Genomic DNA, 12060 nt, shown 5'->3' on the forward strand with positions numbered 1-12060 from the left:
ATTTTGGTGACACTTGTTTATGAGTATGGAGTGATTAACCATATCAAAGGCACAAGAGAAATCAAAAAATAATGCCAAGACCTGTTTGCCATTATCCAAAGAATTTGAAATAAAATTCCAGGCAGTGATGAGGGCATCCTCTGTAGAACGTCCTATCCGGTATCCCCACTGAGAGTTAGAAAGAATTTTGTATTTTTCCACAAAAGAAAGTAATCTGTTGTAATATATACGTTCAAAAACTTTAGAAAGCTGTGTTAAAAGTGAGATAGGCCTATAGTTGGTTATATCATCCTTATTACCTTTGTTTTTGTACACGGGTATTACTTTGCTCAGTTTTAGGGGTTCTGGAAAGATCCCTAGCCTCAGCGATTCATTGACTAAAAATAGTAATGGTTGCACAATAAGTTTTTTAAATCCGCTACTAGTCGACCAGGTATATTATCAACTCCAGGAACTGAAGAGTTAGATAATTTATCTAAGCACATTAACCTTTTCTTTTTCATCACATGGATAAAGGTAAAGGGAATGCACTTCACTGGTGTAATCTACTAAACAATGGTTGTTATTATTGTTTATGAGCTGGGATTTAGTTAAATTACAAAAGGCTTCATTGATTCGATTGCATACTATATTTGGATCAGTTATTAAAGAACCATCGTCATTGAAAAATTTTGGTATGCATGGGTTACGTTTTTTACCGAGCTGTGCATTGATAATTTTCCATGTTTCCTTTGTCTTATTTTGTGCTTCAGTTATGCGTTTGTCATTAAAAGATTTTTTTGAATATTTTAGTAAAGCAGTATACTTCTTCTTTGTCTTTTGAAAATCTAAGAACAATTCATTATTCTGGGAATTTTTGTATCTATGTGCTTTTTCTTTTACAATGCGTGACAAATTAATTATTTCCTCAGTGAGCCATGGTTTTTTACATTTGTTTTTCCTATTTTTAATGTTGATGGTGACGGTTGGAATGCAACACTCTATATGATGGAGCAATTTGTCGTAAAAGATCTCAAAACTATTCTCAAATGAGTGAGATATATAAACATTTTCCCAAGTTTCCAACATTAGAACGCTTTTTAGAAAATTTATGTTCTCCTTTGAGAACACCTTGGTGGTAATTTTACTAGGTCTGACACTCTGAAGTTTCAAATCAAACGTCGACATGATCATGTGATGGTCGGATAAACCAAGGTCAACAACAGTGGATACACTCTTACTATGATTATAGTTTGTTATCATATAATCAATTAATGACTTAGAAGTCTTTGTCACGTGAGTTGGTTCCTCAATTAAACATAATAAGCCATATGATTTCACAATGTTCAGTAATTCTGTCCGCTGTGGTGAATCCACTAAATAGTCACAATTTAAATCACCAGTTATCACTAGAATTCTTTGGTTAACATAAAGTAGTTCCAAAAGTTTGTCAAGGCTGTTTATAAAAACATGGAAATCACCCACAGGCGAACGATATAGTGATATTAGTACCAAAGTCCCAATGGCTGTTGTGAGAAAACACACTGCACACTCAAAGTTTTTTTCTTCCACGAATTTGGAGACATTAAAAGCACTAATTTCATTTCGTAGCCTGTTGTGTGCAAATATGGCTACACCCCCATTTTTGTATGTTGAGCGGCTAAACCAAGTTATAGTTACAAATACAAAATACACTTAGTTCTTCAGCACTCATCCAGTGTTCAGATACACACAAGAAGTCTGGTTCGGTATTATGGAGGTACACTTCTAATTGGGTAGTTTTGTTCCTCATGCACTGAATATTAATGTGGGCAACACTTATACCATTGGCTATTTTCACTGTTTTTTGATTGGAAATATTATCATTCAAAACTGGAGTATTGTACCATTCGTCATTTAGGTAGATGGGGGATTTTTCCGAACTTTCCGAAAAAAAAACCTGTTTACTAGTACGTTTTCTGGCCAAAATTCAGGATTTTCAAGTTCATTTTTGAGCCTGTAATCGGCAGACACGCGAAATGAGGCATAAGAGTCCCCTCTTACCTGCAGCTTTTCTACCTCCACCTCTTTATCTGGAAGTTTATCGATAATAAATTTCCTTACAGCTTCCACTGTGTTACCTACTTTAAAACGCCACACATGGAGATGTGTTTTCCTTGGGATGCCGGATATGGTGTTGTCGGTGCTTGCAGTTCCAATGATTGGTTTCGGTCTCGGCTTTCTCTTGTATGTGACGAGCGTGAAATCTTCATTCTTGGTTCCCAACCTGATTCCATTTTTATTACTAGGGCTAGCATTCGCCAACTCCACTTCATTGCCTGACGCTTGTTTTAACTCTTCACCTTGTACGTCGGGCGCAAGTGATTTCTTCGTCGAGGGATTTTGACGGTAGGTGTCCTTAAGAAGTGTTGAAGAAGACCCGTAATCGAAACGAACCATCTTTGTTTCCTTTTTTATAACTTCTGAACCACCTGATTGAGGTATTACGCACACTTTAGAGTACGCTTGATTTTGTATATTATCACTCACGTGCGAATTCTTACTCGCCGACTTTAAGGCAACGATTTCTTCATACTGCTTCAACATTATGTCTATGCAGTTTGATAATTTCGCTTGGAGATCTGTAACAATCTGCATTATTTTTTCTTGCTTTTTTTCCATGTTTTTCATCGAGTCACATGTTGCGAACAAACACTTGTTGCACTGAAAATGTAACTGCGTGTTGTTAGCAATAGCAGTTATCAAGCTTTTTGTTAGGCCAACACAGCTGGCGTGAAAAAACAACTCGCAACCGAAGTCACACTTGATTTTTGGTTGAATATCAACAATTTTTTCGGAGCAAACTTCACAATTAGCCAACTCGGGCGCCATCTTGAAAAAAAAAAGAAAAAAAAATCTTGGTTTGTATGCTACCAACGATAGTATTCACGACCACTACACCTGGAACTCTAACAATTTACATGTAAAGTTCATCAGAATCAGTAAAACCAGCCTTTCTCCCCTTAACATGGGACTACTACTATACAACAAGCTTCCTAGAAACATTAAGAGCTTGGAAAAAATGTCTAGTGTTAAATTTAAGGTGAAGGAGTTCTTTTTGATACATTTATTTTATTCTATTAACGAATATTCAACTATGTAAATATGTTCTGTATGGGTAATGGTTATTATTATTTCCTTAAATGTCTTTTTTTGTAACTAAACATTGACATGCCGTATATCATGGAGCATGTATGTACCAAGATCTCCAGGCAAATAAATATTATTATTATTTTGGTGCATTTGGGGCGTGGGAGGGGGTAGGGTTGAGAGGGGAGGGGATGTGAGGGGCCTCCTTCCAAAATCTATTCAGTGACTGCTCTCTCAGACGTTATCGAAAGAGAAGCACATCTCCAAAGTTCGCACACCTTTCTAGCCACTCGAATGGCCACTTTGTAGACCGCAGGCTCCTTGCCTGCGTTCTTGGATCTGATAACATCGTGAATAACACAAAAACATTTCATCACTTCGGTAAAAGTTGGCAACATCGATTTGTTTGACGCTGATGAGGTTCCAAAAAGGGGAAAAGTCTCCTCACTACGCATACTTTTTTACCTTCTACCATCTGCCAATTTATCCTATCAAAGATGAGTGCTTTTCTAGCAGAGCAGCACATGCAGGATGAATGAATGATGGCGCGTGATGCATGGGAGGGGAAGATTGCGGTGGGGACGGGATGCGAGCAGCCTGGCGCTCTCCTATCTGCTGCGCTGCGTGGGCGTTGGAATATTTTCGTTGTGGACACACAATCAAATTTGGCATTTTGCAGCTTAAAGGTGGCAGACACGTCAAAATGCATGAAATTTTTGTCTTTAACTCAGCAAAATCTCAAGGGAATGGCCTTAGAATACTAATTTTTTCAATTTTTGACCCTCACCACCCTAAATGTCATTTGAGCAAGGGTTCACCTACAGGTCTCAAATTTTGTTGGCCTTATTTTTGATCAGTCCCACAGATTTGGACTACTGTCTTGGCACTCTTGCATTCGGAATCCGAACAAGAAAGGCAAAGAGTGACCACTCAGCAAACCATATATGTAGCCCCAATACGAGCATTCATCTGGACTTCACATCTCAGTGGAAATGTTGCAATGTCTAAATTTACATAGGTATCAAGAACTTCCACCACATCATGCCTCTCATCATTGTCATCGGAACTGCAACAGCTGCCTCTCCATTCTTTTGTCTCCCCCTTTGCAATGCGACAGCTGAAGCCCCCATTAAGAGCATCAATTTTACAAACAAACGGCTTTTTGGCACAAAACCAATGACAGCTGTAGCAACTAGGGAAACTCAATTTTGTTGAGAAGCAGAACTGGTGCTGCTCATTTTATCCAAAAACTTTATCAAACCTCCGTTCATTGCTCAAATTATTTCAAGAGCTGTATTGACGATGCCAGATTGATTGATTTGCTTGCAGCACAACTGGATTCAGGCACGTTACTGGTGGCAATGTTCTACGAACCGCCAGTTGCTTAGTGATATCAAGTATTTGCTGATTGATTTTGGGGAAACATTCATTTTTTTGTCATGCTTTGATTGCATTCCAAAGGAGAGACTAATGATGTCTGTCTGATGTGCATTCTCGTGGTGTTGGCAGGTTTCTGGAGGAGAGGGCCGAGGTGTCGTCGTCGCACTCAGTCAAGCTGATTGAGGGGTTGGTGTTGGCTGCAGAGACACTCCTCGGTGAGACGGCCTTCTTCTACCTTTCGGGCGCCATTTTGGCTCGGCTGGGCAGCCAAGGGCGCCACACACATGCGCGTGGACTCTCCCTTGCCCTTGCCGCCTATGCCCTGCGCTGCGCTCTTGTCTCGGCTGCCTCATCGCCGTGGCACCTGCTGCCCATTGAGGCACTCATGCAGGTACAGTACTTCTCTCTCAATCACGAATACCAACTGGCTGGGGATGGGATCTGTCTGGTGCTGCTTATACCTGATTCACACCAAGATCATGACAACCTCAGTTGGCACCATCATAGCCCCTAAACGTCATGTGAACCAAAACTGGGAGATGATGTATTAAAACTAGATATGGGTCGAATAGCAGATTTCTCGAACTCGAATATCGAATTCGAATATTAAATCATTGCTCAAATATTCAAATACCTCGAATACTAAATGATGAATGCTGGAATGTTTGACTCGGTTGCCTATGCAGCAGGCAACACAAGATTTTGGGGAGTAATTTTGATTTCCTTTAAAGGATTCGAACAGGAATTTAGCTGATTAATGGAATATTTTAATTTTATGGAAACAATTGGGCATATAATTAATTCAACTAACATCGCTTTACCCCCACTTCTGCTGCCAAGTGCTAGCTGACAATCTGAGGCATTTTGTAAAATACAAGCTCATCTCCACCAAATTTTCTTCAATTATTTTCAGTCCATCTTTGGGAGTTCTCACGAGATAAGAAGATGAATTGGAATTGCTATCAGGGAGAAACCAAATATCCTGAGAAAATACTGGGACTGTAACAATAAAGATTTATAGCACCACTCATAAATTGTAACTTGATATATGTTTTCAGAAAAAAATACCACATCAACGTCCGAGAAGCTCTGCTGCTCATATCGAGTTTCGCCAGAATGCTAAGTCTCCGTCGTATTTTGACATTTATTTCCTCGCGTAAAATGCTTAGATAAAGTCAGAAATGCGTCGCGTTTGGTCTTGTTCTTTTTTAAATTATGCGCACATTACTAATATTTCAATCCAACAAAGGTGTAATATCAATTGCCGAAAGTCATAGTTAGACACCTTTTGGGCTAATAGGTGATTCATGCAGCAGTTGACCTCCAGAAACTGGAAACTTAGAAGCAGGTAGGCTGAAAAAGGTCAGTGGGTGAGAAAAGGGGGGGGGGCGGATCACATTTCTTTTGTTCTCGTGTAACTTGATAATTTTTTCGAAGCTAAGGTCTTCGTAATATGATCCCTGCACGAGCTGGGACCTTTTTTATTTCGGAGAAGAGGGGGATAGTGGATCTTGGGAAATGCGCTAATGTCACTATCCCACGGTACTCATGCAGCAGTTGAGCTCCAGAAATGTGGAACTTCGAAGCAGGTAGGCAGAAAAAGGTCAGAGGGATAGAAAAGGGGGGCGTGAGACACGTCTTTATTGTTCTCGTGTAACTTGATATTTTTTTCGAAGCTAAGGTCTTCGTACTACGACCCCTGCCCGAGTGAGGACCTTTTGTTTGATTTCTAGGACCTTTTGTTTAATTTCTAGGACCTTTTGTTTGATTTCTAGGACCTTTTGTTTGATTTCTAGGACCTTTAGTTTGATTTCTAGGACCTTTTGTTTGATTTCTAGCACCTTTTTTTTTCATTTTGGAGAAGATGAAAGCGTCAGAGTGGCGAATGCTGAATGGAGGGGGATAGCAGATCGTGGGAAATGCGCCGATGTTACTATCCCACGGCACTGAGGTTCTCCTGGTGGGGGGAATCCGGGGATTTTCGGATTTTTTCACCCGTATCAATTTAGGTTCCCCACGTTGAACTCTTTTCACCGCTCTGACCCGCGAATTTGATGTAGTTCGTCAACTTGCCTATAACGGCTGCATGCACTAAAAGACTAGAGTTCTGTACATTTTCCCGAGTCAGCTACCAACGACGTGCATGCGACAGTGTACGATGCGAAATTCAAGGTATTCGAGGTATTCGAGGCGGTACTTTTCGTACAACTATTCGAGACCTCGAATATCGAATACTTTCTAGTATTCGAGGTATTTGAGTATTCACGGATACTATTCGCACATCTCTAATTAAAACCCTTGATGTCAGCCCTTGTGGTTCACTTTTGCAATAGACGCGGATGCAAATTTTATGATATACGTATATGGATATGGATTCAACACTATGCTACAGTGACAAAAGAACAGGTTAGAAATGCAATTTTGAGGATGAATGGGCTACAAAGCAGTCAAAGATGGTGAAATGGATTGGTCTGGTCATGGCTACAATATTTTGGGGTGTATGCCAAATTATCTACAGTGATTTCTTGCGTGAGGTGAAAACGATAACAGGAGAGTGTTATGCATGGTTATTGGACAGGAGAATGCACAGGAGAAAACAAGAAGAGTGTCCTTATTTGAAACAGTAAATGTTTTTCCTTCAACAAGACAATGCATGGTTTCACACCATTTCAGTTGTAATATTACAGAATTAAAGTTTCAATTGTTACAAAAGCCACTATATTCACCAGTTTTGGCCTTCAGTGACTTTTTCTAATCTCAAAAGTAAAATTCTACATTTTGGAAAGGTTGCATTGTATGGAAAAATGTTAACAAACATTTATAGAGCTAAAAGGAAACTATAATGAAAACATGTTTTTATAGCTTTTTCTTAAGACTTATACGACCCACATAGCATGTTGTTAAACCCTGGCATGGCTAATTCTTTATTACTGCAATGGGTAAATTGCATGGGTCGTCAATTGCTATAAAAAGTATTTTGAACAGGTAAAAATGGATACATTAGCTCGCAAATTTTCCTGTAGTTTCTCCATTCATCATCCAAAGAAATAAAAAAATTGACTTTGAAATCGAGAAAAATTTCTCTGAGCCAACCGCTGCACGAAGACACCCGAGCGTTGCCGAGGCCAGGCGTGACGTCATAGGTGCCTAAACAACAGTAGGGAGTTGGGAAATACGCTGAGCACATGCTGTAAAATTTGTTTTGAGGGAGGATCACTAAGGTATGTCTTCTCTTCTCACTGGTAAATGGGAGCCCCTATGCTGTTTTCTTGACTTATATCGCAAGGGGTGTGCAACAAAAGTAACATATTAATAATAATATGTTTTATTTGCCCAAAAGACCAAGGTACATTTGTCAAGGTATAAGGCACGTCCATCAAAAACATAAGTTACTTCACAAAGCATAAAATCAGTGTACATATATATCACATATAATAATCACTCATAACAAAGAAGGAAAAAAAAAATCACATTGTATTACATTCCATCGAGCCCTTTACTCATGCAAGTATTCCTCCAAAGAGTAATATGAACCTGAAAGAAGGAACCTTTTTAATTGTATTTTAAAAGCATTAAATTTTTAAATATTTTTTACATCAGCAGGGAGTTTATTGTATAGTCGTACCCCCATTTCCCTCGGGCCAAGTTTGTTTAAGTTTGTCCTTGTAGTAGTGTGATGTATGTCATGCTTGCATCTCGTGTGATGGGAGTGATGGTCACTATTAAGGGGAAAGCTTATGATATTAGATTTGATGTACAACACAGTAATCATTATATAAATGCAAGGCAGTGGCAGAAGGCCTAGCTCCTTGAATGAGGGTCTGCATGAGTATCTGGCTGGTTTCTGGGCTATGATTCTAACAGCCTTTTTTTGAAGTCTGAAAATGCGTAATGAGTTGATATGAGAGGAGCCCCAAAAAATTATACTGTGTAAGATATGGGAATAAAACTCCCCATAGTACAGAGTAAGGAGTGTATCCCTTCTTACTGAACTACTGAGTTGTCTCTGTAAGTAACATGTGGAACTTAGTTTATGACTCAAGAGATCAGTATGTTGGGTCCAAGAAAGATTTGAACTCAAACATACACCCAGAAACTGGAGAGAAGACACTTGCTCAATTGATTTGTGATTACTCTTTATGAGTAGGCTTGATGAGAGATGTTTCGTTGTGGAGAAATCAATCAATTTGCTTTTTTCAGCGTTTACAATTAAATGGTTTTCATTGGCCCACTTACCAAGTATTTCTGTAACTTGCCTAGCTTTATCAATCAGGTAGCTACGTGAAGAGGAGGAGATGATCACATTTGTGTCATCCACGTATAGGATTGGTGTAATATTATCTGTGCATGATAAAGTTGTAGGTAAATCGTTAATGTATTTCAAGAATAGAAAAGGTCTAAGAATAGACCCTTGTGGGACACCCATTGAGGATGAACAAATACTAGAGGTATGTTTAGTGCCATCGATCAAAAGATTCACTGTCTGAGATTGATTGTGAAGGTACGATGCAATCCAGTTGAGAGGTGTGCCTCTGATGCCCATACAATCTAGTTTGCACAAGAGAAGCGTATGATTCACTAGGTCAAATGCCTTGGAGAAGTCAAAGAAAAGCCCCAAAGTTTCACGTTTGTTATCAATGGAGAGTAGTACATTGTCGATTGCTCGATAAATTTCAGAAGTGGTGGACTTCCCTTGAAGAAATCATATTGGTCTTTAGAGAAGAGGTTAAATTTGTCCATGTAGGATATTAATTGAGTGTACATGACTCTCTCAAAAATTTTGGAAAATGTATTCTGTAGTGAAATCGGCCTGTAGTTATTGAGGTCATCAGTGCTGCCATTATTTTTGTAGAGAGGAATTATTCTTGACCTTTTTAGTGGTGTTGGGAAAATGCCCAGTTTCAGTGATTCATTCACTAAGTGTATTAGAGGTAACTTTATGATATCAAAACAGGATAATATCACTTTCCCAGTTATTTCATCTGGCCCAGTACTTTCTTTGCGGCTTAGTCTGATAATGATTGACTTGAGATCAGATTCTGTGCAGGGACTGGTAAAGAATGACATAGTAGTGGTGAATGACGGTCTGAAAGGGTTATTGGATGAGGTTAAGCTAGGAGTTTTGGAAAAATGTTGATTGAAAAGATCAGCAAGGGCAGTGTAATTTATTTGAGAGCCTGTTGTAGTGTCCTTCATTTTCGGTAAAGATTGATTTTTAAGATTTCCTTTGGCAGCATTTGTAATTTTCCAGGCAGTTTTTGTTTTGTTGCTTGCATTAAATAATGTATTGTCATTAAACGTCCTTTTTGCAGTTACAATTAATTTCCTATACCATATTTTCATTTCCCTGTAATGTGCCTTACAATCCTCATTACCAGATGCTTTTGATTCAATTGCAAGGTTTTTAAGGACTTTGGAGTAAAATTGAATATCATTGGTGACCCAGGATTTGCGTTTACAGTAATTCTGGATTTTCTTGGTTTCTAGCGGAAAAGCCACATCAAAGTGATACTGGAAAGTAGTGTAAAAGGCATGAAAGCTCTTTTCAAAGGAACTAGCACGATATACATCAGACCAATCCTGAGCTTGAAAAATGTATTGAAAATATGTGACATTGTGATCACTGAAATTTCTTTTATTGATCAACTTGTGTGTAGAATGAGTTTTGATTGATACTGTAATGATAATGGGAAAATGATCAGAGGTGTCAGTTTCTACCACAACAGTTTTTATGGCATTGAGATCAATATTTGTGAGGATATTATCTATAAGTGTTTGTGATGATTGAGTTATTCTTGTTGGTTTGAAGTTAGTTATTTGAATACTGAAGCAGTAGAGAAAGTCAGTTCGATCCCTTGAATCTTGAAGCAAGTCACAGTTGAAATCACAGGCCATAATGATATTGGAAGGCTCCGGTGCTTTATGCAGCATCTCAAGGAAAACATTAAATTTGACAATAAAATCGTTAAAGACACTTTGAGGAGATCTATAAATAGAAGCAATTACATATGTACATAACATTTGTTATTCTTAGTGACGCCGGTCACACAACTCTCAAAGATTTGGTCTTCGTTCAAAATGGGGGCATTTACAGGATAAATATCAATGGATTCATGAGCATAAATCATAACTCCACCATTTTTTAACTTAGACCTACAGTAGGCAGTAACAAATCGATACCCTGAGAGACGCATTGATTTTAATTCATCAGACTTCAGCCAGTGTTCATTCAAGCAAATAACATCCGGTTTAAGTTCATTGGTCAGTACTTCAAGTTCTATAAGTTTATTTCGCAAACATTGCACGTTAAGGTGTAGAACGATCAGATCTGATTGAACTATCGGTGAGGGAGGTTCACACGATCTTTCCGAAAAGAAAAAAAACTCTTGATCGACACATAATTAGGCCAAAAATCTGGACTCAGAAAAGATTTACCAACGTCAGCACTCACAGATACCCGGAAAGAGGCGTATTCGCCATTCTTTACATCAAGTTTCTCAGTTTCTAAATCACAATCGGGCATGAATATCCTGTCTGTGTTAAACTTCTTTAATGAAATTACCGTGAAGTCAGGGCTGAATCTCCAGACATGCCAATGTGTTTTCCGGGGAACCCCTGCAATGGCACAGTTCGAGTTTGTTCCGATGATCGTGCGGAATTTTCTCCTGCGTTTCGATGATTTTTGAAAGATGAAGCCATCAGCATCATCTTGCAGGGAGTAATTCACTACGTTATCGGGGACTTTCACTCGATGAACAACCTCCTTGGTGCTCTTATCAGGCCGAGCAGCAATATTAGCAAAAGACACTTTTTTCGATGATTTCAACGTTGTCAAACTATTTTTATCACTTAATTCAGCGGGAGCGGAATTATAATCCACCCGAATCATTGGGAAAGGAGGCTTGGTAGCACTGGAAACAGTAGGGACACTTTCACGTACGTTGCATGTTCCTGAGGTACAATCGCCACGAACTTGGGCTGGCGTTGCAGCAATAACACGAGCATCACTAACGCTATCACGAGCATCACTGATACACATGGTGCTCAGTTCCTGCTTTAATGAATTTATCTCACTATTTTGGGATTCGATCAGTTTTGTACAATTAAGCAACTTAGATTGCAAGTCATAATTGAATTAAGCCATAAATCTCTTCTTGTCACGATTGAATTTTTTCCATCGAGTCACATGGCGGAGTGGGCGGCGCTACACATTTTTTACATCGGTAAAGAAGATTTGCGTTGTTAAGAACTGAATTAACGGTTGTTTTTGTAATTCCAACGCAAGTAGCATGAAGTACAGCGTTACAACCAAAGTCACACTTAATATATACTTGACGTTTGGATATTATTTCGGAGCAGGAAAAATAGTCCTGTCTATCGGACGCCATCTTGAATAGGTAAATGAATAACAAAACATCATTTACTAAAGAGACGGTTGAGAAGTTTTTAAACCGCCGATTCCTCCTTATGTCAGGTATATCCTTCGGAGACTCGAACACGAATACAAAGTACATACAAAGTTTTGGGTGACATAGCATGGTACATATATAGTTTCTTTACCAATGTTTACTA

At 38.8% G+C, this 12060-nt stretch overlaps 1 protein-coding gene across 5 annotated transcripts in view; it reads left to right on the forward strand.

Moving 5' to 3' along the window:
* LOC124155324 (major facilitator superfamily domain-containing protein 6-B) overlaps positions 1-12060 on the forward strand; it is a 186506-nt gene that overhangs the window by 110590 nt on the left and 63856 nt on the right. For all 5 annotated transcript variants that reach the window (XM_046529046.1, XM_046529049.1, XM_046529048.1 and 2 more), the window contains one exon: positions 4618-4879. In XM_046529046.1, the coding sequence (XP_046385002.1) occupies positions 4618-4879 (262 nt within the window). The remainder of the gene's footprint in view (positions 1-4617; positions 4880-12060) is intronic.

The sequence above is a fragment of the Ischnura elegans genome, chromosome 3 (genome assembly GCF_921293095.1).
Source record: "Ischnura elegans chromosome 3, ioIscEleg1.1, whole genome shotgun sequence".
In the NCBI taxonomy this organism is placed as follows: domain Eukaryota; kingdom Metazoa; phylum Arthropoda; class Insecta; order Odonata; family Coenagrionidae; genus Ischnura; species Ischnura elegans.